The sequence below is a fragment of the Rhipicephalus sanguineus genome, chromosome 5 (assembly GCF_013339695.2).
Source record: "Rhipicephalus sanguineus isolate Rsan-2018 chromosome 5, BIME_Rsan_1.4, whole genome shotgun sequence".
Taxonomy (NCBI): Eukaryota; Metazoa; Arthropoda; class Arachnida; order Ixodida; family Ixodidae; genus Rhipicephalus; species Rhipicephalus sanguineus.
The window spans coordinates 32467936-32495113 of record NC_051180.1 but is presented as its reverse complement, the minus strand read 5'-3'; the positions used below and the strand labels follow the sequence as shown (position 1 = coordinate 32495113).

Sequence of the window (27178 nt, the reverse complement as noted above, 5' to 3'; positions counted from 1 at the left end):
ATTTATCAACTCCTCTATAACGCCTACAGCGTTGCACGCTATATGCAAAACAGAGTGCAGCTCTGCCGTTATTCACACCCATGTTAACGCACAGGAAAAAAACTCAGTTTTGTCCGCAATGCAAAGCACGGATAGCGATAGCAACGGCATCCTATCGCTATCACGTTATGTAATCGCTAGAAGAGTGTTCGTAGTTTTATCGGCTTTGTGTATTGCACCAATCATTGACAAACTAATATAATTAAAGAGTGTGGCGTCTGCGCGCAAAGGCATGCGTGAAGGCCTCTTATTCGATTACCGCAAACACTCAATTTCATAACGCATGCAGAATGAAATACGCAAACATAAGTGATTAGTGGTGCAAGAGTTAAAACGTACAACTCGCTGTGGCCTGCAGTGTACTCTGCGCAAATATACAAGTCAAGTCGTATACGATGTGAATGGCTCCAAAGATAACTTCGCTAGAACACGTCGTAGTAACTGTCACAACCAGTTTACTCAAATAACCACAACTTAACTTGCAGCTAAATGGACTACCTTTAGATTCTATAGTTACACAAGAGAACGGACTAACCTATACAAAGTAGCGCATCAGCAAAGACATTTCCTTCCGCCTAACGGTGTCAAAAAACAGGGGGGGGGGAGCCAGTCAGTTCCTCAGTTTTCATACTTCGCTTGCCTAGTAAAGGGAAGAGCAATATTTCTACCAGCAAAGTTGTTTTTTTTTGTTACATTTCTTTTTTTACGGAGGATTAGTGTCATGTATACTTTATGTAATCACTCTATATGCAAGAATTCATAAGATCGAAGACGGCCACAATAATCATATAGTTTTTCTTTTTTCTTCTTCCAAGGAAAGTGGCTAGCGGCTATTCGGCGAGCCAGGATGACAGGCTCCAGTTCGGCCTATGGCTAATAGAATTTGACAAGACTGCATTAGCTTCGAGCCTGGCGGAAATGCAGCCTCCTGGGCCTAGAAGTCTGAGCGGAAAGAAAACGGAAATTAATGCAGCTGTCTTGCTAACGTTCTCAACGAGCTGCCCCATTATCGTCAATGTAAATTATTAGAAAAACTTGCAAAAGAGAAAGAAAGAAAAAAATGAAATGAGAGCAACGTGAAATTAGTTCCTAACACAATTTTTCTGAAAGGTTCGCTGGCAGCACCGCCTTGTATAATAGTTAGGTCTTGCCTATAAATGTGGACAACGCTGTAAGAGAAACTTTAAGACACTACATTGCTCCAACACAAGCTCGAAAATGAAGTTTCATTATATTCACGGCACAGGGATGTAGTTGACCCCCATCCCCCCTCAAGCCCCTTCTACATCTCCCTTAGAACTCTCCAAATGTGAACCATGATACACAAGTGATTTCAGTGAGACTAGAACATCAGTGGAAGCGGACTCTTCATTTCAGTGTCAATCCTTACAGGAAGATAATGAGGCGTTCGTTGACTTGTTCTTTTTGTTCTTTAATACAAAAGAGTTTTATGCCGGAGTCCACCAAGGCTTCACTGACGTAATTTCCATCACGGAAGTGACGGCAAAACGCACATATGGAATATGTCGCACGCATGAAATCTGTCGACAAATATGCCGTCGTGAAAGCAGACCAAAGGCCTTCTTCCAGAATCAGCAGTCAACCTTGTTTTCTCTTGTACACTTCACAAGAAGAGAAACTTGGGCTAGTAGGTGATTCATCAATGTGAAGGAAAAAACAGCGCTACAAATGGACGAGGACTAAGGAAGAAAACACGACACAGGCGCTGACACAGCGCCTGTGTTGTGTTTTCTTCCTTAGTCCTCGTCCATTCGTAGCGCTGTTTTTTCCTTCACACTTCACAAGTTTATATTTTCGATATATACCTCCCCCAAAGATGGATCGATAGAAGTCAGACAAAGACTGCGCGTACAAATGTTAAGGCGTTTCTTTATTATTTCACATGGCTACTGGCATTTCAGTTGCCAGTACCACTCAAACGCTACACTCTTGGAACATCCAAAGTATGTACATTAGTAATGTCAGCAGGATGTAAACGCTACTGCAATTTCACGTGGCCGACGCGCGTGCTTTCATTCTGGCGTCCCTCATTCAATAAAACGCCTGCAAAAAATTGAAGAAAGAAAAGCACACACAAAAATAGAAGTGCGCACAAAACGAAACACTGAACAATTAAAGTACAAAGGCAATGCGCTGCAAAACATCCCCTATGCCCCGTTTCATGCATATCGCGCAACACTGCGGAGGCTAGCGTGACTACTCGCAGTAGCTGAGTCTGCACCAAAAAAATAGTTCGGTGTTTTTTCCAGTTGACGCTTGAAATTGCTCTCAATTTAGGCTGAGCCATAAATTAAAAGGTTGCGCAGCTTGAAGATGAACAAATATTGCAAACGGCTGACGATACGTTGTCGTTAAACATTTTGATCTTCGTTGCTTTTCTGGGGCATTTTTTTATTTCATTCGTGGCTCATCGTGGTGCCCCACACTCAGACCCGCGGGGGCATTTGCAACCACGATGACTGATGACGAGATGCGGCAAGACACACGTTTCCGTAAGCGAACTTCTTGCGCACGCTTCCCCTGCATTGCACGCCGTATAACGATAATAATTGTTATACACAATATTAATGAGCACTAACAGACAATAATGCCAAGGAAAGTATAGGGGATGTTTTTAGTAGTAAGTTTAAGGTAAATGTGAAGAAAGAAAAGTGGACGAAAAGATAGCTTGCCGCGGGCAGGGGCCGAACCTGCGACCTTCGAATAACGCGTCCGATGCTCTACCAACTGAGCTACCGCGGCGGCCATCCCTCCGTCCACTTTATAGGGCATATATGTTCATTTAAACGTGGGAGCGTCAGTCAGCGCCGCCAGTAGCCATGACGGCGAGTGTGGAACACTCTTTTTCTGCCTGTTGGCGTCACGTAGCACGTGAACTTATTACCAGCTGGCAGCTGACCAATAATCCCTCGCATACTACCTAAAGCATCAAGTCTGCCAGAACGAGACCCTCGCTATGAATGAAGGAAAGAAGTGTTAATTTTAAGGGCTCGTTTTCTTTGTTATACACAACATTAATGAGCACTAACAGATAATCATTGTTAGTGTTTTACGCCCCAAAGCCACGATATGAACACGAGAGACACTGTAGTGGAGGGTTTCGGAAATTTTGACCAGCTGGGGTTCTTTTACGTGCACCTAAATCTAAGTACACAGGCCTCTAACATAACGCCTCCATCGAAATGCGGCCGCTGCGGCCGGGATTCGATCCCGCGACCTTCAAGTCTATATTCGAGTGCCATAACCGCGAGACCGCCCCGTCGGGTGCATTGCCCGCTATGCATGAAACGGAGTATATATCGATAAATCTAAAAAAACACGCAAATCAGTCGCTACACAAACTCACTTACACTTATTTCGAAGACTTAGAAACATGTAATCAGTAGTAACGACTCATACAGAAAAACAAAAGACGATACTATACAGTAGAGGAAACAGACAGGTACAACTAACTATTCGTACAAGTGTTAAGGGAGAACAGCAATGAGTGACGTCAGTCAATAGACCGACACACTCGAAAACAAGGGCCGCACGCGAAACGCGCTTAGTGTTTAAAAGTTAACGCGCTGTCTCGACAGTGAACACAAACAGCACGTGACGCGATCGTTATTTGGCAATGCGCTGCGCTGATGACTCAGCTGACGATGATGACATTGGCCGATGATAATGATGGAACGCACGCAATGGCACAATGTTACTGCGTTAACGGACACGGGGTATTTATATGCGAGTCAACAATGTCACGAAGCGATACCAGACGCTGCTTCAATATGAAGGCTGCGCCGAAATACGATTGCGCTTTTGTTATCTAATATTTCATGCAGATAATATTATTGTACCGGATCTCTCTTCTTTTTTCTTGACCTTGACAAAGTTGACGTACGCCTTACACCAAATAGTTTTTTTTTTCTATCGGCAAAAAAAAAATCTTTATTGACAGATATGCAAAAAAAAAAACACTGCATGAACGAATATTACGGCAAGTTATGCTATGTCAAATTTTCGTGTTGTGTACGTCATAACACGAGTTTGTGTTGTATATGCCACCCACCGGGATGAGATCTTCTCGCCATGCGGCTTTCTTAGTCGCATGTGCGATAGCTTCTCTTCCAATGTCGTGGTGTTAACCTGTATCTGCTAAAGGACCTGTATCTTGCACGTACCACCGTCTATTTATTTTTTGTCGTTTACTTGTATGTGATAACAGAAACTGCAAGTCGTACGTCCTACCTACCAAAAAGCCAAAGAGAGATCGGCTCCACATTTGTAGGATTCTCCTCTTCACACACCTATAGCAGCATGATAACATCTATCAATTCAATGAACTATAGTCTGCATACTGCCTCGCAGCAACTTCGGACATGACTTCGTGACAGATGGACGTTGGCCAAAACGAATGTAGCCAGGGCGGCTTAAAAGACCTTCCTTTTTGTGCGTTGACAAGTGGCGGGATTGTGAGTCGCGGCGTCAAATGGCGTCAAATGTGGCAAAAATGTTCTCAGTCAAATAATAAATTTCTGAGAGCTCACGCCGCACTCGTTGTTCAACGGTCATCGGAAACATTGACGTCCCACGCACGAAGCCTTCGGGTACTCCCTCTTTAGTACCTTCTCGAGACAACTTAAAAGCAAACTTTAGCTCGGGGCAAACTCCCATTTCTACATCTAAGTACACACGAATGCAGAAACAGTCTCATTAGACAATTTTCCGGACTAATAAGAATAAATTTTATATCATTTGAGAGGAGGCAGACTTAATTTTGTAAGACTGTTTCCAACATCTCAGTCACATACCAAGGCCTGCGAAAGACTGCAACTATCTGCTTAACAGAAACGCTTGAGCACGCGTGGAACGCACCCATGATCTCCTCTAGGCACCACTATGTTTGTCACATTTAAAGTATTTAATTCTGCAAAGCGGTTAAAACTTTAAAAGGAGCACCCCAGCTTCCACCTGACTGACCCTACAGTAACTCATGGTATTAACTGTACTAACTCATGGCAGTAACTCCAAGGATTACTGCTAACTTTCTCAAAAGTCTTCATTCGTTCCAAGCTTCTCGTGTCCATCATTGTGCACTGCCACGTTAATGCTTAAGAGTCCCATCCCTGAGCACGTTCGAGCAAACCGCAAGATATTCACAGTCCACAGTCTGCACAATAAGCACTGTACTGGCGACTGCGCCTACTGTCCTCTCAAAGCTTTCGTGGCAACCGACAGCATAGCTCTGCTTACTTCATAGTTGGCGCTCGGTGCTAATCAATTTCGAAATGAACAAAACAGAACGTACATAAATGTTCATACGAGGCAAGTAAGTTCAGGAAAACAAATCCATGAATATGTCTCGTCTTCTTCTACGTCTTACCATATATCGGCGTTCACGGGTGAGTGATTAGATAAAAATAAAAGACAAAACTCAATGGAAACAAAAGGTGCTATGCAAAGCGGTGGGTGATAGTCAATGATTTCCAGCTTCGCGCCTCGTTAGTTTTAGAAAACTGTACAAGTTCTCGGCTACAGTCTGTACAGGGACGGGAACGCGTGTGAGTCCGTGTTTTAGACGCCCTAGCACAGAAATAAGCGAAACGAACGCAGCTCTGCCTCTCACGTGACACGGCAGCGAGGTGAAACCGCGATCAACTTCAGAGGTACTGAACAACAGCTACTTAAACCATCAAGTACAGACAATGAAACCACATATGGATGAGCTCACAAATTTATCCGTTCGTATAAGAACTATTTGTTCTTGGCCAGCCTCCAATGTTGTTCGCGAATAGCTTTATAAATTATGCTTTCGTCTTGCCTGTCACTAATATGCTGGCTTTTCTAACGTTCTTACAGCGATTATTGACACGACTGACCGGCGCAGGGGTTCAAGAAATCTCGCTTCTTAAGCTTCTGGAAGCACGGGAGAACCGCAGTTCTATACTAACAGCGCGATGTCGCAAAGTACAACAAAAAGAAAACAAGGCAAGAGCGCTGACTCACTATTGAAGGTTATGGTTACAAGACACATACATGAAGAAGAACCAAGCACAAAACACCGAAACAAAGCTCCGACGCCCACAAGTGGTAAAGGAGGATAAAGAAACCAGCAACCACGGAGACTGTAGAATAATAAAAAAAAACTCCTACAAGAATTTTTTTTGTTTTTTGTTATGAAAGTACATGGACGGCTTTGTTGCGCGATACCTCACCTGCTTTTTATCTGGCAAGCCTCAGTAATAAGGCGAGCTTTCTCACTTCTGTTCCTCCAAACTATGCCTGTAGAATCAACGGCCGCCTTGTACCCACAATGTGGTGCCAAACGTGACAGACTTGAGGTTTTTAAATATGGAAGAATCGTTTATTCATCTTTCATTACTTCTTGAGAAAGCCGTAGGTAGCTTTGTTCCATTTGTTTCTGCAAAGTTGTTTATATATATATATATATATATATATATATATATATATATATATGGAAAACAACAGAAAACAACAACAAAACTTCAGTATTCAGCGCTCCTGTTCCATGTTTCTTTCTTTGCACCTTGTGGCGTCGCGCTGTTAGTACAATACGCACTGACAAAGGCGCACGGTGGGCTTCATTCTGCCCACAAGAGCTAGCATAGTTCCGTGAGTCGACTGCCCAAGCACACACCTTCGATCTGTTCAGCGGTATTCTGCATTTGCTTGTGCTTCTTGACTTTATATGTTGAAATGTTCCTAAACTTTTGCACCAATGCGTGCTGAATCGGTTTTCGCAGTGGCAGCGCGAGAGGTGTGTAACTTCGAAATCGCAGACTACATCTAATCAACCAGCGGTATTCCCCCATTCTTTCATCTAAAGGTGAACCGATTCGATTCCTAGATATTCTAAGCGTACTCGACACAACGAGTTCTGAATACAAAGTGTCGCTTCTTACGTCGCTAACGTATGCGCAACAGTTTCATTGGAATTTACGCGAGTTAACATCGATAAACCGGAAATCGATATTTTTCTTCGAGGACTAGCGGTAATTATGAGAACTGGCAAGCTAATACAAGATTTCTTCTTCTTTTGGCGTATGTTTAAGTTATGGAGTAATTACCTGCGTATATAAATCGGTTTTATACTCTCCATGTTGAGCAATGTGCTTCCATTTCTGTTAGTACTGTTCTCCCCGAGTGTTGTTAACGTTGTTGTGAGAGCTCTCAAGTGTCGCTTTTATTATTTTTTTTGTCATGACTGAATTTGCATGAAGGAGTGCCATTACGGCATTGAAACGGTATGACTTTCAAAATAGAAGACGGAGAATAGCTACATATATATATAAAAAGAATATTTCCACGTACGTGGAATCGGCGAAGAGCTTTGTTTTGCTTATCCTGTCGATGTTGTTGTTGCTACTAATATCAGTGTTAACTTTACCCACAGCGGTATTGTAGTTTTGGCGATTTATTTTTGGCGAAAGGAGCAAGGGGGGTGACTGACGTTCGTGATGAAAGCTGCAAAGTGAATGATGAGCAATAACGGCACAAAAACACTTACGGTAGAAATCTCACATTTCGCATAAGTACAATATAGCTGCCTCCATTTTGACGCAGTGACGTACTTTCACCGCGCTTGAAAGGACGCGTACAAACAGAACAGATACACAAACGACCAGCGCACATCGAATCGTAACGTGATGGACGCAAAAAAGACAATGGTACAGCTCGGGAACAAAGCTATCTATAATTAGTTCCACACACACTCACACCAACTGACTTCATTTCATAACAAAAAAGCTTCACTGTGTTGACCCTGACGGCGTAAGAAATTCGAGTGACAGAAACAAATTTCCTTTGATTATTTGCCGACTTTGACTACGCTTAAAATAACAAACGACACGCAAGAGCCTTAGAAGCAAAAAATAATGAAGCAGTTGTTTGTAATTGATTGAGGTGTCTCGTGGAAGGTTTCAACAGTAAACAGGTGAAAGGAGCAGATGAAATTTTGGATATTCCGCCGTTAACTATCAAATATGCGTGACGCGAGGCGTGGAAATCCTTTAACGCGATTTTTTTTCGATGTTCTTGGAGCCCAGAAACTGCTTCAAGTAGTGGGTTTTGAATTTGCGCATTCTTTTTTATTTCTTTTTTAAGACTATTAGTTCACTTTTGAGGGGGGGGGGGAGGGCAGGGCTCACAGGAGGGGTGCATCTTGTCGATTTCAACTAATTTGCTTCTTTCTTGCTTTCTTTTTACCTTGTTTTATGATCGAATAACCAGTAAGTAAATCCAGTAAAAACAAATATTCTTAACACTGAGCTTGTCAAAAGCGTAGTTCGCGCGAGCCGCCACCGACGTGCCTTTCTCTAAGATCTTTCAGAAAGCTAACTGGCATCTTAACACGCAGATGTATATGACTTGAAAATTGGGCACGTTTTCAAAGATGGCGGTCCGTAACACTATCGCGATATCGACGGAACAGGCAGGCAAGATGCAGACGCCACAACCACAAATACCACCAGCGTTTGTGCCGTCTACTGCTCCTCTTCGTGTTCCGTTTACACTCCGCTGGTAACACGAACCAAACTCATAAATATGGGGATCAACTAGCCCCGTTTAACAACGTTACTTTCAGACTTCGCGCCTTTCTCTCAAATGCGGTCAACGCGATGATGCTTTTTCAGGAACAGAATTTCTTTCTCCGGCGCGTCGGGAGTCACCGCAAGCAAAGGTCGGTGGCCCGAAGCGTTGTTTTCGGCGTAAAAGTGGGGCCAGCGAATCGCGCGTTGCGTGATCAGAAGGAAAGCCTGAGCGTCGCCCGCGAGTAAGCGACCGCAAAAACCAGGCCAAGCAGAGGAAGCGCGCAGAAGCAGCAGCAACGACCGGCAGCGGAGCGATCCAGGAAGGACGTGTCCCCGTCCTGCTTGAGCGGCAGCTGGTTGGCCGTCCGAGCGTCGAACTCGCCCGATATGGACCCTGCAAACGCCAAGCAATGCGAGAAGCTCGTAAGCTTTGTTTCAAGGAGTGCGCCAATCTCTGCTTCATGTTATCCCTCCCCGTGTTCGTGGTCGTGGCTTGCCTCGTCGCTCCAAATTACATAAGCATGCACCCCTTCTGTGTTGGTGCGCGAATGCTTATACCATCAAGGACGTGTGGACAGTCCGGTGTGTGCATCTTGTAGCTTCTGCGAAACGCTTGAGCATCTTATATTAATGTGTCCCGCACTCTTTACGCAACGGACGTTCCTGATTAAGGAACATCGAGTGATTTCATGCAAGTGTGCGACCCTTCGATTATCTCTTACCGAGAGGATGTGCTGCTCGACGTGACCAGGCCTATCGAGCTCTGCTGATTTTTATGAACCAAACGGATCTGGCAACCCGTTTGTGGACGGCTGTTCTCTTTTTTTTCTTTTTTTCGTGTTTTTACCCATCTTTGTACAAGTATTCGCCATATTTTTCTTTACTTTCCTATCTTCTTTCCTCTTTCTCTCCTCCATCTTCCTTTCCTCTTCCCTCCTCCCGAAAGAGTAGGCAAGCGTAGTGCCCCTCTAGGCGACAGTTGTCACCCTGCTCTGTCCTTGTTTTCCTCAGTGTCCTTGTGTATTTGTGTACGCATATCAAATAATAACAAAAAGAATAAGAAAAGCACGTTTCAAAGCCTAGCGGGACGTATTTTCAACTGCGCATTATCTAAACTTCCGTTCGGCCTTCCTTTTTTTTTTTATTTTCGCTCTACGTCATCGGCTTGGACAAGAGTTGAACGCCACTGCGCTGAACTGCGGAACGGTAAGCCGTCGGCTCGCACTTATTGCGGCTAATGCGTAAATACAAGTACATGAAGACAGTGTGAACATCGAAGGTTTGGTACAAAAATGACGATGACCACTGTCGCTTCCATGTCAATCGTGCCGAGCTGGAGCTTTCAATTGTATCGCTGATGTAGTTACGTCTTAACCTCAGCTGGAAGCGACATTACGCACTGTTAAACCGAAAGCGTACCTGCTAATTATTGATAGACAGCAATAAACTGGTGCATGCCCAAATAACGAAACTTAACAAAAGCTATGCAATATCAAAGTTTTCCAATATCAAAAAGCGTTCGGAAAAATTGTATGCATCTGTGAATAGTGAATAACTTGACACTAGCTGCTTACATTATGCAGTGCTTGGCGTTTACAGTGTTAGCATGTTTCTTTCCTGCCACCAGTGCAATGCAATGCGATATTACGAAGGCAAGCGAAGCGACCCTGTCGAATGGCCGCTCAGGAAAGCGAGGAATAATGGTAAATTGGTTAGAAGCAGACAGGCAGCTTAAAAGAGTAAATTGTATGTAGCTTATATATTTAGTACTTAAAACAAGCGGCAGCACAATGAAAGTGCATTGCTGGCGCCCTCTTGTTCAGGTTATTAAAAGCAGTTAAAGAATGTGAATGAAGCGAACATTTTAACAAGAGGGTTTGTCTTCGTCAGGGCTTTCAAGGCGGAGTAGTGATCTGTCAGAGAAAATTCCCAGTGAAGCTTCCACTGTGTCGTGAGAACAGCCCTGTGATATCATGCACAAGTATTATTTGGTTTATATGTCTGCATATTTAAATCGGCGCTCTACTTGAGATAACATCCATTGATGATGATCAGCGCTATTACGTTATTGCACTTATTAAAGTGCGAGTATGAGCGGCTTTACATTTTCCATGCATGAAAGGTGAACGCAGAGCAAACGACCATACAAAGAATGCACGTCCATCAAACGGCAGTTGCACTCCATGCAAAAGTGAGAACATGTGCTAATTCTGGCCGCGATTTTTACCCCGTGAATTTTGTCATTGGGGAAATACTGCTGCGTTATCTGCGTTTCCTTGATTACCAAAATTTTAGGTAATGCGAATTAGGTTTAATGTAAATACTTCTAAATGTGATGGCACCTTTGTGAAAAAAATTCCAATTGCTCCACATCTCTTCGGTAACCAAGTGAACGACTGCGATTTTGTGTTGAAACAGGACGTCTCGACCGAAAAGTTATTGTTCAACAAACACGAGATGTACGTCTGCTCTATTTAGCGTAGCGAAGATTAGTCGTGCGAATCAGCAGAGGATTTACATTCATAACAATGTAGTTACAAAATTTTGAGCTATGGCGTGTCTAAAGTAATGAGGGTGTATTAAAACAAAACCGATCCAATTCTGTTATATCCAACACCGCCGTAGCAACAGAATTATCAACTTCGCCTTGGATTATAGCCAAAGGCTTCAGGTGATATGGTGTGTCTTTAGTGTAAAGCACAGTTTGGAAAGAGTACTATAGGAAACGGCATCAGCCGACTTTTCCACACTTCCGGAACTATAAGCTTACCTTTCTTGAGCGTGAATAGGTCGTCCCTGTATTGAACCTTGAGAAACGTGGTGAGTTCCACTTCGAAGACTTTGTTGGGGTCGTTCGGAATCTCTGGAGGGATGGAACGCCTCCTTCTACCGAAGCCGTATTGATCGTTGCCACACGGAACCTGAGCAAGAAAGGAAGTGAAACGAACAGCTTTGCGCTTAGAGCTATCACTTGCGGCAGCAACAGTGAACACGTTTTTATAGCAAACAATGATCGGAGGTTCGTCTATGAGAGTGGCAACCAACTTTGTTCCACTCCATGTAAACTAAGTATGCTCGGCATAGTTACGAAAAGTGGAGCAATAGTCAGAAAATAGAGCGTTATTTTTAGTGTCACGAGCAACCAGTGACACTTTCGTTTCAGTTCCAAGCGCTTCCGGTCGAGAATTTACTTCCGGATTTCCGAATATTCCGAAAATGTGTTCAAAAAAATAAAGCTGTAACGAAAGCAACGGCTCTGGTTCAGGTTAAGAGTTTTATAGGATACATATGACATCGGAGCAAAGGTTAAGATAAGAGCCAATTACTGTGAGGATAATTGATTAAAATTAATTGAATGAATTCAATGAAAAAGCAGACGGTTTTCATGTGACCAGTTGTGATCGTTGCGGCACCTTGCGGAGCCGATCTCAACCACGCGCGTCTGTCTACATAGACTCTGAGATTCGCATGGGAAGCGCGACGAAACACGAAGTTCACCGAAGGAACACACCAGGGCGCGCGAATGCGACGACCAGACATCTAAGTCAAGGATGACCTAATTCAAAAATGAAAAGGCACGTGGGATGCTTCTCTTACGCCCTTGCATTCCTTGATGCACACGTTGACGGTTCCGACAAAGAGCACGTAGTTCGACTCGGGAAACTTGAAGGCCCTGAACTTGGCTGAAAGTGTGTCGCCACCGTCGAGTGTCTCGAAGTTACCGAAAATGTATGGGTCGATGGAGCACCTGAAACACAGTAAAGGTAAAGTCGCTATTATCATCCTTATTCCACAAGTCCGCTGCTATGCCGTTCCAGCAAGCCCTATTTGATACTCAAAGCTGGCACTTCATCAATTCGAAAAAAAGTATTAGTACTTCTGAAACCTACGCTGTTGCTGGCACTTTATACTGTTGATATCACGGGGGCATGTTGCTCAAAATTACCGCTAATATATCATTCCTCAGTGATATTTCCTTATTTCAGTTCTAGACATTGCTTCTAATGTAGAATGTGCAGTTTGTTGAAATCGCCATAAACCTAACTGTCAACCTGAATTTGTCAATTTTTTATAGTCATAAACCACTATGCGAAGCAAAAAAAGTAAGCTGTGCACATCACGCAAAGATGCACACGTGTTTACCTTCACAGAAATTATCATTCTCCCCGAAACAGCCAAAAATAAATAAATATTCGTCCATGCATATTGAGTAAACAAGGCGACTCTTGTCTGGCTTTCTTTCTTCTCTTTTCTTGCGTGTTATTAGAATCGCTGACATTTTTTCTCTGTCTCCGACAATGATTTGATTACTTTTGACGATACGACACGCGATGGAATGCTTAATATCTAATCCGAATCGTCATGCTTACGCTGCGGCAGATTGATGAAAATCTTTCTCCGGCGTTTGAAAGTTGCCTACGCAATTCGCTTATGCATAGGTAATCTGCCACTCCTAATTATATACTTAAATATGGATAAGACCTCTCTATTAGGGCCGCAGAGTCCATCATTCGCTTTCTCATGGCGAAAGTACCAGCATTCTTTTTTTTCGTGCACATGTCATTTACAATTCTAACGAGTGCACACTTCGCAATATCAGACGCCAAGTTCGGTAATGTCAGTTGATCTTACTGCAAACAGCCACAGGCGAAAAGCACATGACGGCAGACCCTTGCGCCACGAACTAATCCGAGCGGGAGTGTGCAAAGCGTACGAAAAAGCAATGCCTCGGCGGCTTAACCATGACGTCATCAAATATGTCAGACGCTATTACTGCGAAAGCTGAGGTCGCGTAAAAAGTATAACCACGCTACGCGTCTCTAGATCTCCATCAGCAGTGAATGTTGGCATTTCATCACAGAGCGACGACACTAAGCATGCACGCTTTCTGGTACCGTAGCGGTGTTGGTTCAGGTGACGTGTTCTTTTGAACGTGCATGCGTTGTTGTACTCACAAAGTCAAGCACGATCTCTTTCATTCTTTTGCAACTCATATTCTTTACGTGTAGGGAATCTTAGCTTTTAACCAAAGTGACTGCGATGTACAAAGTTTTATCGAAGCATAACATTAAATTGACATTTATTAGCAAGGGTCGTTTGTGTTTCAGAGGATATCCGCTAGTATTGAAATGTTGCAGTTATCTATCGTGTCATAACAGCCGGGCCCGACCTTTATGGGACCTAAACTTTTAGGTAGCGTTTAGATTTGGTCCCCATTACGCAAGGTTGTTAGACCGCCTGAAAAAAAAAAAAAGTGGAGTGGTATTCTCTTTAGAAACCCATATACATAATGGCGAAAATGTAGAATATATGTCCTGAATCACGTGACATGGTGTCACAGTGAACGTCCCTTGTGCAGCCACACTTATCTGCACCTCGCACGCTGTGCTCACCCATTCATGACGATCACTTCTTCCTGCTTGTTGGCGCTATCTGTGACTTTCAGGTAACTGGTTAAGATGCCATAGGTGCCTGCAAAAACATGAAAGCAATGATGAACTTTAAGAATGTCAGCCTTTACAGAAGCAGCAGAACGTTTTCTGCTCTGTATGGCTGCTTCGTGACTTCTTTGACGCCAATACTTTCAAGCGTGATAACATTTGGCAGTTCAACAGAATACTCGGAGGAACTTACACGTGTGGTTTGACGCTTTAGTAGCTCTAAACACATACCACGTTTGACCCATTTCGATGTGAAAAGCAGGCAGTGCATTCATGCAAATGCCCAGCAGGAACGCTAATATGGTTCTGGGGTCTTGCGTACAAAGGGGGACGCATGCAAACGCAGGACGCTACCATGACTATATAGGCCACCTATAGTCGGACACAACTTTAGAAGTCCGCGGCATTTTATGCACACAAGCCCGCACCAATGGGCGCGATCTCTGGACTGACGTCATAAGCCGGACTGGTGGTGAGCACGCGTTCGGGCGGGGCCTCTCCGGACTTTTCAAGTTGTATCCTACTATAGCTGATTGAGCGAAGCGCATACGGTGCATCGACACCGTTTCGTGGTTCTTGTAGCCAGACATAGACTACGACTCTGCAGGACCTCTACACTTCTACGTGTAGTCCGTACACGCAACTGTCGCGTTGACCTGCTAGACGACAGCACGCCAGCGTTTAAACGTCGGCTTTCGTCGTCGTGTTCGTCGCTGCCGCTGCTGTCGTCGTCGTAATCGTCGTCGTCGTCGTTGTTGTTGTTGTTCACAAGAACGCAAAAACTTGGGGGACGCTTGAACTTCGCCGTGAACAGTATAACGCGACTGCGTAATCGAACCATGTTCGCACCGCCTTCTCAATCGCTACCCTGCATGGCATCGCTTCTCAGTGTACACCTAAACCATGCCGCAAGGACAGGGATGTATGCGCGTCTGTAAACTGGCCCTTTCAAACTATGGTAGAATGTCTACTGCAAGTACCGTCGTGAAGTGACCACGACCACATAATTATTCCTTTTGCGAGTTTGCGAAGTAACCACTAAGCGTCCGTAAGGAAACACGTGCACCTTCGCAGCTGCACACATTGTTGATGCTGTTGTTGATAATGATAATTAATTATGCCTGTGTGCTTTGTAATTGGTGGACTTTTAAACCAACCACTCGCTGCGCAATTCACATGCTTTGACGCCTGGCGTTAGTCTACGCTTCTGCCACGCAATATCACGTGCGTTAAGGAGACTCCTCCTACTACATCACAGTCCTATGAAGTGATGGGCGAATAGTAAATTATTACCACATATTATTAAGAAAAATGAGCATTTTCGTCATGACCCTTGCACAATATTTTTAAGAACTGGAACTAGGTATGAGTGAATGCAACTTTTTTGGTTTGAAATAAAGTGGAAGAAACCTTCAATAATATAAAAATTTGAATAGCAGTAGGGTGCAAATTATAAGTGGTACAATACGTTAAAATTTAAAAAGTACTAGACTTAGCGCACATAAGCCCATATAACACGCTTTTAAACTCAAAAAAATATATATGTACATTTAACCTTGAAGTGTGGCTTCGCGGCAGTGCACGTTTCCCCTGTTTAGGTGGTTACATGGCACAACAATTGAACGCTGCAGTGAAACCACCTTTACAGGGAGTTAGGTGTGGTCAACCATATACATATATTCGTTGATTTCAAATACTTCGAAATTTCGAATAATCTAAATTCATATCGAAGCGAATTCGGCTACCTTAGTATATTCGAAACGCCCGAATATTCGCCCATCCCTATTCATATAGTGTTTTTTTTTTTCGGCTCTGTGGTAGAGCACCTGCTTGCCACGCAGAGGTCCTGGGTTCGATTCCCACTTGAACTGAACAGTTCTTATTATTAATTTGCATCTATCTCGAATTTTCGCTCACGGACAATGCCGACTTTTCACTCACAAACGACGACTATGACTACGCCGCCGACGCCGCGGACACTGCAATTACTGCGAAACGAGCTCTTTAACGCTATCGCGTTAATAAATGTTTGGCCGTCATTGCTTGTTTATAAATAGCCGCTGTAAAGGCTTCATCATATAACCCCTTACAGTTAACCTGCAAAGGCAATGACGCCACGAAATAGACGCCACAGTTTTCAACGAAGACGCGTCGGGAGGCCAGTGATGCGCTCACTTTGGTCGAAAGCGACGCATTCATGGAGCGAGATAGAACGCCGAGCAGCAATCAAGCACTAATTAGCTAATTTCCAGGCGAGGAAGTTCGCAGTGAGTCCGGCGTGCTCGAACGCCAACGGTATGCTTATTAGGACACGCTTGACCACGCAAAGACTAATTTGAATGGGATGTTAACTAGGGGCGTTTATGATGACAGGAGGCAAGCAACTAGCGAACGACTGCCCCCTCCTCCCCCTTCGGCATTCTGGAGCTCTTGTAAAGAAGCGAGAGGACCGGCAGATATTGCCATTAACGCTGGCTTAAAAATCATTTAATGGCGCATGCGCTGCAAGTAGGTGCTGAACTTGTTGTCCAGCCACTGTGCCAAATTAATATTTCGTCCTCAATTTTTGTATAGCTTTGTGGGTAACTAGAAGATCATTTATGCCACTATTTGGCAATATTAGTATTCCTGAGTGACCTCCAGAAGCTTAAATGGGATCACCGCACATTAGTTGAAAATTAGGTTAAACTTCACATTACGATAGTGATTATATTTACGAAACCTCCAGGCAAACTCTTGCTATCAGTGTCGACGTAGCGCTACGTATATATATATACCGGGTGTCCCAGCTATCTTTAGCCAAGGGTTAAAAAATACAATATTAGAGGCAGGCGAGTGAAATCAGTTGCAAATTGCTGACAGCCACCTTGCGCGCTACAGACAATTTTTTGTTTTGTAATTAACTAATTTGTTAATTAGGACGATTTTCCTAATTTGCTAAATATTGACTTTAGGCAAGAAATGCTGCTTGCAAAGTTCGAGAGCGTCCTCAAAAACCCCAACTGCATTATTTGCGATAAGGAAAGTCTCACGTATACCATTTTTTCCAAGCTGTAAAGAAAGCCCGCGAAATACAAAAATAACCACGTGACTAGCGCGCTTGCGCGCCGCGAGAATGCTGCCATCAGCCGACGTTTGAGCGAACGAAATCACCTGCGGCCGGGACTCGCCGGCTCCGTTGCAGCGGTAGGCCTATAAGTGGGCGGTGGTTTCTTGGCCCGTTGCCAGCCAGCTGCGCGCGTGACGGTGCAAGTTGTAGCGAGCGCGGGCCAAGAAACCACCTTTAACTTATCGGCCTACCGCTGCAACGGAGACACCGAGTCGCGGCCGCAACTGATTTCGTTCGCTCAAACCACGGCTGAGGGCAGCATTCTCGCGGCGCGCGAGGGCGCTAGTCACGTGGTTCTTTTTGTATTTCGCGGACTTTCTTTACAGCTTGGGAAGAAATGGTATACGTGAGACTTTCTTTATCGCAAATAATGCAGTTGGGGTTTTTGAGGACACTCTCGAACTTTGCAAGCAGCATTTCTTGCCTAAAGTCAATATTTAACAATTTAGTTAAATCGTCCTAATTAACAAATTAGTTAATTACAAAACAAAAAATTATCTGTAGTGCGCAAGGTGGCTGTCAGCAATTTGCAAGTAATTTCACTCGCCTGCCTCTAATATTGTATTTTTAACCCTTGGCTAAAGATAGCTGGGACACCCTGTATATATATATATATATATGTATGGATGTTGCTAGGCTAACTTTTCCATACTCTTGAATGCTGCTCACAATGGTAAAAATTCTTTTGATCACATATTACGCCGTTGTAAGGAGCCTAACACCTTGTGCTGAAGCATTTAGTGGTGCCAGAAATTGCGGCATAATCGCTCATATCGCACCTGCGTGTGGTCACAGATGCGAATGGTTGGAACGCCGTCCGTGGATTCAAGCGCTACACTCAACCTTACCATCGCTGTCAGTGATTCAACCTTTGAAGCGAAGCTGCAAATTAGTCACTGTTAGGCGCTAAAGAAGAAATAATTGAAAGAAGGGGAGTCATGACCTAAAAACAATCCACCTACAGCGATAAAACGCGCTGACTAGCCCACACAGTCCGGTGTTTTGTAAAATAAAAAAGCGCCTAAAATAAAGACTTTTAAAATTCGGCAAACTGCTTCTGATATAGTGACAGGCGCAAGCAGGCAGCATTCATACCTCTGCTCTTTGGGTCCAAGAATACAAGCATCTCCAGCGGCGTTCCCGGCTGCACGTTGAGGGTGGTGTCCAGCACGCGGCCGTTCTGCCGGATCGCCACGTCAAGGTAGGGAACGGGTGCACGGGCCTCGATATACTCGGTGATGTTCAGGTGCCTGCGATGCGGTACCGCTTTTCAGCTCAAAGACGAGACAATAGGTTATCAACAACAAGGCAGAACGCTGTTCGCCAGCGCGGAGCGGTCAGCGAGAGACAACGCCAGTTCCTGTGGGAGCACCACGAACCAAAGCCCAGACAAGAGTGCATAATATTATAACGTAACGTTCCTACCGGCAACTCAGAGGAATCGCGTGATCAACCTGGTCTCAAAGCGATCGGCAGCAGATAGTCTAGTCTCAAATGCACGCTCCGGTAGAGAAGCAACTCTTTTTTGTCACCTAAAATACGTACTGATGGGCTAGTTGGTGAGCCATGATATTGATGAAGCAGAACAGAAAATATACAATCACGCAGAGACAGCGCTTGTGTTTACGTCGTTTGTATGTGTGTGTGATTGTGTCTTTTGTGGGCTGTTTCATCAATACATATCGGTTTTGTTACTTTAACAGCGCATCTCCATTCCTACGTCTTGAGGCAGCTTGCGATTGTATCACGGCACAGACAGGGCATTTTCATTTGTTGTTTTGTAAGGCCACTATCCTTTTTAGGTATCCAACTAGACCCCCACTTCTCAATTTTTCCAGACGCAATCCTACCGAACTCAATATTATTGAGTAGCAAGGCCTGTACTTATTTTGCATGGAGGCGAAGCCGTTGCACTCGGAGATGTGAGCATCGGTCACCTTGTGTAACCACTTTGTCGTGGATCGCTGTCGGTCGTGCGACCTCTGTCACTAACCGGTGTGAATGCCCTCCAAGACTGCCTCGTCTCAGCCACAAAAGCTCGAGCGTCTATGTCGACTGAGTCGACTCGACTCACTCGGGCTCGATGAGGTCGAATGGAAGCGATTCCCGACGAGCGCGTCCACGAGACGTGATGCTTTGGTTGAAACCCCCTGGGAGGACGCACTTGGCGAGAATCACTTGCGTCTCCTCACCGGGCGTCTCCACCATGATCCGGTGGTAGTAGATCCATTGGCCCTGCACACACAAGTGTAGTCAGTATAACACAGCGACATTATTGCAACAAAGTTGTATATGACTAGGCGAAACCAAAATTCGTCCGTACTATATACGCGTAAACGCCGTCAGACGCTGCCTGAACGTCACCTCTCCGTGAAAAATCAAATTTCCCTAAATAAAGTTGCATTTCTTTCTCTCTCTCTCTCTCTCTCTCTTTCTCTCTCTCGCGCGCGCGCATAGCGTGTATGTTGAAAAGCAGGTGGGAGTGCGGAGCGAGTGCAAAAATAATGAAATATAAATAGAGGCACGCCATTGGCTGCGCCATCATTGACGTCGTTCTTTCCGCTCGCATTAAGAAACACAAAGATTTTGATGAACTGTCGGGATGAACCCAGTGATAAACGCCGGGGCCACACGTTTCCGCTTCGCTGGTTAATCTTCTGCACGGACTGCTTGGGCGGTGATTTTCATTAGTTAGCTGTTCCTTGAACAGGCCACCATCCGCGTACTACTGCAATGCGCATATTTGTCCACACGGCGCAGACATTCACTACCTGTGCATACGTAACTTCAGGGCTCCCACTTATTCAAAATAAAAAGGCGCTGTTCTGCAAAAGAAGAAAAGAACATACTGCCTACACATGGGCAAACTCACACAGCAACCGGAAACCGCTCGGCGCGTGCGATTTAGTCTGCCTGCATTGCGCGCATTTTCCCGCTTGGGTAAACTAACACAACACCCGGAAATCGCAGTGAGCGTCGGTGTGGCTTCCAGTTGCTGTGTTAGTTCACCTATGATCAATATGCGGGTAGTTCACCAGTATAAATCACACAGCGTTATCAAGTCTCTCACTGTTAGTCTCCCTGAAAGGTCTTCTATTTGCTCTTCCTTTGCTCTTCCTCTAAAACATTCAGACATCAGGTTCTCAATCGTCGCACGAAACGTGAACCTGCGGCGTGTGGTTGAATACGCTGGAGAAACACTAAACAAGGCTAAATATGGCAAAACAATACAACATACTTGGGACCTTACAATAGCGCGAATAACGAGAATCCAGACGAAGAAAGAAACCGAAAAGTTCTTTCCGTGTATTTCTTCCTATGTTTACCGTTCGTATGCGTTGTCTTAAAATTTAAAGAAGACTGGATAAAGCCACGGGCCAACCACCAGTTATTAGACAAAGAGACGCGCGTAGAACTGAAAGCTATTTGATGCCACCTCGGAGCACCTGCCAAAGAGCGGCGGCCAGCCGTACGAACTAATAAAGAAAATTACGATAAAGAGGACCTGCTGCTCCAAATAAACAAATATCCAACGTAAAGGCGCGATTCGACAGATGGAAACACATTTGCAATGAAATCAGGATAGACAGAGGCAGAGTATCTCAGAATGACTGGCCGGCGATTCAAGAGGTGGACCTACCTCTGTCAAAAGGCACCTTGTTATCGCTCGCGAGTTAGTTTCGGAGGGTTAGTGGTTTATTTCACGTGCTGTTGCTGCCGGTACCCATTCATCCGCAAAAGAAGATGATGGCAGGTACCCGCAGCGACACCACGTGACGTCAACTACAAACGATCCAAATTTAACCCTCTGACAAAGATGGGTCCACCTATCGTAAGATTATATCCCACTTTTTGAGCAGATATATATATATATATATATATATATATATATATATATATATATATATATATATATATATATATATATATATATATATATATATATATATATATATATATATATATATAGCGACAATGCTGCATGCCCACTTATAAAAGATTTTCGTACATAGCTTTTTTCTTCAAAATTCGCGGTTCTCTGCATTAACGGCGTGCATACCAAAGTAATATGTTAGCCAAGGCGTAACAGTACTATTATGACAATGCCGCTATTTCTGACAAGTGCAGTAAAATGCTTGGCAGCAAATAAACAGCAGTAGAGACGATGACAAAGGCAAAGAAAGGGTCAGTGGTCAGCCCCCATCTTTTTCTTCGCGCTGTTAATTTGTTACTATGGGTAACTAACCAGCCCAAGTCAACACCCAATATAAGAGAAAAAAGCTGGTACACTTGAAAGAACTGTGACTAATTGCCCGAAGATAATTTGGTTACATCTGCAATGTTCGAAAGCGAAATACGGCCTCATTTACGGTACAATTAACTTTCACTTTAGAGTGTTCGTTTCCTTTGACCGTGCTTAGCCGATTCTGCTGTTAAATATGCAGATTCGAAGCAAGTGTACAAAGAAATAAAATTCAATGGCAATCGTTAAAATATGCTGAAGCCGTTCGATAATGGGTCATTAATTGACAATCAACAATTTTACCAGAAAAATCCATTACCTATAAGCGGTGAACAGGCTTAAAGGTATCATAACAGCGGCTTGTGAATAACGCTACTTGGTTATTTATTGTTGGCCGGGTTTGCTTTCGTTCCTTTTTTTTATTCTCTGTTCTTTTACCCTGCTTTTATGATGCTGCTTGCTTGCTGGCAACCAACCACAAGTCGGCAAACTGGCCGCGTTTCTTGATCAGCTCCCTAAGTTGCGTTCAGCCACAACATCAATCGAGTAAGAACGGCTAAGAATACGAAGATGTATAGGATTTAGACCATTAACCACCTAACTGGGATTAATTTTGCTATCCTTATTATTAACAGGCCTCAACCAGGTTGACCTACTACAAGTACCCCGCCTCAGCATGACAAAGCAAAATCGAAAACACGCACCGCATACTTACGTTTGTCATTCTTCTTCTGCAGCTGCTGTTACTTTTACTGCTTCGTTTGCCAGTTAATTGCTGTACAGAGATCGGACAACCCAATGCACCACCACTTCCACCAAATTTATCTCATTTACTCGTATAACAGCACCTCATTTTTCGAGTCATCGTTTCGTTAATGCTCTAGTCAAGCTGAGTCGATGTTTAGAATATCGCCAACTCCCGTCCCTTTCGGCTCTTTGCACGGCACTTCCAGCTGTCACAGCTTCTACAAGAGTGCACGTAACTAGCGTGACAATGCACCGTCCTATCGATCAGAGAATCTGCGCCTACAAGACGGACCGGTGTCCCGGTCCGTCTTGTAGTCAAGCGCACTTCCGATGCAGACAGGAAGAACCGGTATGCTTCAAACATCCACATCGACAACAGCCGAAGCATTTTGTCGTATCAGTTTCGACGTGAGCCTGCGGCGCTCAGCTAAAATTATTTTATGCGTGGGCGTCTCACTATCCCAGATAAGGGTGAAAGACTTTCAGTCTTTGAGAATGTTCTTACAAATGACAGGTTTCGACGGGTGTTTATGGAAAAGAGGCGCCCGGTAGAACCCGTTCAGTCAATATTCGGTTATTTATGTGTGTGTCTTTTCTCCAGTAAACAGTCCTTCGTGCACCTACGCCTCACAAACTCAAACAAGGCAGTGACGTAGACCAGAAGTGTGTCATCGCAGTTCGCTGTCTGTCAGGCTTAATATAAACAGCGCTGAGTCACGAGATTGTCAACAACACTGTAAGTTGGAGCTTAGCTTGAGGCTACAGCTATGAAATCGCGCAATAAAAGAGTGGGATAAATATGCGAGCTAGAGTTTAAACAAACACCGATGAACAGATGTCATATTTCAATTAACTGGCTTAATCTGCCAGAGTGCGTTGGATTTAATAATTCACTGGAACTACGCTGCCCGAATATAAGCATAGGTTCGAACAGTAAACTTCCGTGACATCGTTCAAGACAAAACAAACACACAAAACCCACACGAGTCTATGCTTAATAAAAACAAAAAAAAAGGCTTACAGCGACAGTGCTAGACAGCAGATAAAACTGACTTATGGCTTCCATTTCGTGAAGTGATGAAAAGCATTTTATCCTAATGTCTTTCTTCCCCCTCCCGCATTTTTTTTCAATGGTCTTCCTGATTCTACTCTTTGTCCTATTTCGCAATCATTAATATTACATGCATTTTGATGCATAATAATAATAATAATAATAATAATAATAATAATAATAATAATAATAATAATAATAATAATAATAATATTAACGTACAGAGGCGAGAAAAATCGGCGTTTTGAAGAAAGAGTTCCCTGTCTACACTGTAATTTCTGTCATAAGGATCCATTAGTGGCAGATGATGTTGCTTACCGTGAGCTTGTTGTGCATTCTTGTCGTTCCGCAAGCATAGATGTTGTCCAGCGGCAAAACGAACGTTGCCTTTCCTGGCGACACTCGTGGCTGACAATCTGCGGTGTAGATGTAAGAGCAGTCACGTGAATTGACGAAGAAAAGTGTGTCTACAGCGTACAAAAAAAAGAACAGTAACAGTTTCACCGCAAGGGCGAAGTAATGAATGCGAGAGCAACAAATCGAAATGTCACGCGAAGAACGACGAGCAGCTCGAAACTGCTTGCCGTTCTTGGCTCGCGCTCGCTACAACTTGCACCGTCACGCGCGCCAACTGGCTGACGCGCGCCAAGAAACCACCGCCAACTTATCGGCCTACCGCTGCAACGGAGCCGGCGAATCGCGGCCGCAGCTGATTTCGTTCGCTCAAACCACGGCTGAGAGCAGCGTGTTCACTGCGCGCGAATGCGCTAGTCACGTGGTTCTTTATGTATTTCGCGGGCTTTCTTTGCAGCTTGGAAAAAATAGTATACGTGAGACTTTCTTTATCGCAAATATTGCAATTGGGGTTTCTGAAGACGCCCTCGAGATTTGCAAGTCGCATTTCTTGCCTAAAGTCAATATTTAGCAATTTAGTTAAATAATCGTAATTAAAAAATTAATTACAAAACAAAAAATTGTCTGTAGTGCGCAAGGTGACTATCAGCAATTTGCAACTGATTTCACTCGCCCGCCTTTAATAATGTATTTTTAACCCTTGGCTAAAGATAGCTGGGACACCCGGTACAAACACACACACATATGTGTGTGTGTGTGTGTGTGTGTGTACGGGACATGACGGCGACGGCGATGCCGACGGCAAAAACCAGCCGAGAGTATCCATATAATTGCTATCGCAATAAAATACTTCGTTCCTTTTCCCCTCCATTACTGCGACACATCATGAGATAGCGCTCGCGTGGTGTGGCGCCTAACTTCGACAAACGAGCGCAGAACTTTTCGTCTCCAGTGCATCTCAGTACAAACACAAAAAAAACGAGAGAACTCACGAGGTGTCATTACTTGAACTGACTAAAATTTTGTCGTTGGAACAAAACGTGCTAACGTTATCCTGTGCCAGTGAACAAAACGGGAAAACCTATGTGTGTCTCAGTCATGTGAGAACGCCACTTTTTAGCCCATTTTATAGCAATCGCATCTAGAGTCAAGAGGGAACACTGACAAATACGAAAATGAACGTGCGTAGCCTTTTTCTAAATCCAGACAAAAATATTACTCTCGGTGTCACTATATTGATAAAGCTTGGAATTCGTAGAGATTCAAGATACCATTATCGGGATCACGTCTTAAAACTGTGGTTGCTATAGCGCTTGTGTTCGTCCTGTACTTCTTCTTTGTCCTCGTTTGTACCCGTGCTATGCTACAAGAGAGAGAGAATAAACGTTTATTAACTATTCCTTAATTAGCACCTAAAGTGGGTGGGGCCCTTCGTCCAGTGCTCCACTGGCTATTGCAGCTCGCCGGGCCTGGTCCAGGGTTTCCAGTTGGCTTCCCAAGGCCTGATCCGAGAGTCGCGCCTCCCACGACCAGTGTGGTAATGTGTGTGTTTTTATGAGCGTGGAGTTTGCCGCAACAGGACGCGAGGTACAGCTGTATGTAATGTGTGTCAGTGTTGGTATCCCTCCGCACCAGGGGCATTCATCTCGATATTCGGAGGGGTGTATCTCAGAAAGTGTGTGTAGGTTGGGGTACGTGTTCGTCTGCAGTCGGCGCCAGTCTCTCGATTGCTCTCTGTTCAGATTCGGGTGAGGTGGTGCCATAGTGCGTCGTTCGAGCCGTTGAGCTTTGAGGATGTCGGCTCGACCGCTGGGTCGCTCGTCGTTGTCAGGGGCGTCCGTCGCTCGGTATGTACCTGCGCGAGCGAGTCGGTCGGCCCGTTCATTCCCGGGAACACCCGTATGTGCCGGGCACCAAATGATGCCGTGGTCAGATGCGATGTGCGAGCCTAGGATTCTGAGAACAGTTCGTGGTAGTGTGCCATGCATGTAAAGTCGACATGCTCTTTGTGAATCCGTGAGGACGGTGGAGTTTGTACCTCGCTTGTCTGCATCTGTGATGGCCAGGGCGATTGCAGCGGCCTCCGCTGTTGCCACGGAAGATGTGCGTATCGTCGCTGCTGCCACCAGATGTCCTCTATTACTTGCCACTGCCGTGTACGTGCGGGACCCACTTGGAGTGGGGTCGGAGGGGCAGGCGTCCGTGTAGTACACGTCAGGATCAGTGCCGTAGTTGCGAAGCGTTCGTGCACGAGCTTGGCGTCGTGCGCTGTGGAAGTCCGGGTGCATGTGACGCGGTATTGGTGCCACGTGTATCAGTGAACGTATAGTCGGGGGGATTAATTCTGTGCTATCTCCACTGTACTGCGGGGCAAGAGGAAAGCCAAGCTTGGTCAGTATAGCCCGTCCTTGTGACGTGGTGTTTAGCCGTTCCCGCTACGCAAGGAGCGTAGCAGTTGCATATTCTTCATATGTGTTGAGCATCCCGAGCTGAGAAAGAGCTGCGGTGCTGGCGTTTTGAGGCAGCCCTAGGGCTGCCTTGCAGGCGATTCGAAGGAGTCGGTCCGCGTGTTCGATGTCTGTCCTACGAGTTGCTTGATAAGGCAGTGCATGGGTAATGCGGCTGACTACGAAGGCGTGCACTAGCCGTAAGGTGTCAGCTTCGCGCATTCCTTTTCTACTGCGAGAGATGCGACCCAAGAGGCTGGTTATACCCCTGACCGTGCGCTTGAGATTCGCAAGGGTGTGCGCGGTGCTCCCCGTTTCCTGGACGTGCATACCCAGAATTCGAAGCTGCGCTACTCTCCTGATCGTCTTGCCTGCAAGTATTAATTGGAGCTCTGGGGATCTGTCAGCCCGGGTGTACTTCGGTCTCACATGGATGTATGCCGATTTCTCCGGTGAACAAGTCATGTTCATTTTCTTCATGTGACAGTCTATAACGTCAATGGCCCTTTGCAGTACGTCCTGCCTGCTTCCGTACGAGCCCTTATTAGCCCAGCATGTAATGTCGTCTGCGTAAATGGCCAAGCCCAAGTCGGGATCCTCCTGTAAGTCAAGAACCATTCTTCTCATGGCGAGATTAAAGAGAAGTGGGGAAAGGATGGAGCCTTGCGGGGTTCCCCTGTCTGGAAGGCTATATAGTGGGGAGCGTGTTGTGCCCAAAACAATACTTGCGGTACGGCCAGTCAGAAAGTCTCGTATGTATTTGTAAATGCGTTCCCCGCATCCGATATCTCGAAGGCCTTCCAGGACTGCTCCATGAGAGACTCTGTCAAAAGCCTTAGTAATGTCTAGCGCTAGTAGGATCCTGTCCAGACTACCCGGTGGAGGATTGAGGACGTCCTCCCTAAGCATGAGGAAGACATCTTGGGTGGAGATGCCTTTCCGAAAACCCACCATAGAGTTTGGCAGCAGGTTGTGTCGCTCTATATGGTGTGCCAGGCGCGTGAGGATGACTCTCTCAAAGAGCTTTCCTAGACACGAGGTAAGAGATATCGGCCTTAGATTCTTCAAGTCCCGGGGCTTGCCTGGTTTTGGAATTAGAACAATAGTTCCCTGCTTGCAGCGTTGCGGTATTCTTCCTTCTGGTGACCAGACTTCTTTGTTAAAGAAGTCTGCGAGCTGTTGAAGGGTTTGG

At 44.9% G+C, this 27178-nt stretch overlaps 1 protein-coding gene across 2 annotated transcripts in view; it reads right to left on the bottom strand.

Moving 5' to 3' along the window:
• Positions 1-1909: 1909 nt before the first annotated feature.
• The window catches only part of LOC119393436 (uncharacterized), a 220306-nt gene continuing 195037 nt past the window's right edge, over positions 1910-27178 (bottom strand). Inside the window, exons 3-9 of one of the 2 annotated variants that reach the window (XM_037660455.2) lie at positions 23504-23601; positions 19219-19379; positions 18240-18394; positions 13988-14066; positions 12192-12342; positions 11365-11515; positions 1910-2103 (exon numbers count right to left, since the gene is read on the bottom strand). In XM_037660455.2, coding sequence (XP_037516383.1) covers positions 2039-2103; positions 11365-11515; positions 12192-12342; positions 13988-14066; positions 18240-18394; positions 19219-19379; positions 23504-23601 — 860 coding nt within the window. In that variant the 3' untranslated portion in view covers positions 1910-2038. Of the gene's footprint in view, positions 2104-8189; positions 8989-11364; positions 11516-12191; positions 12343-13987; positions 14067-18239; positions 18395-19218; positions 19380-23503; positions 23602-27178 lie in introns of those variants that run through there. The other variant, XM_037660453.2, reaches the window with a different exon arrangement.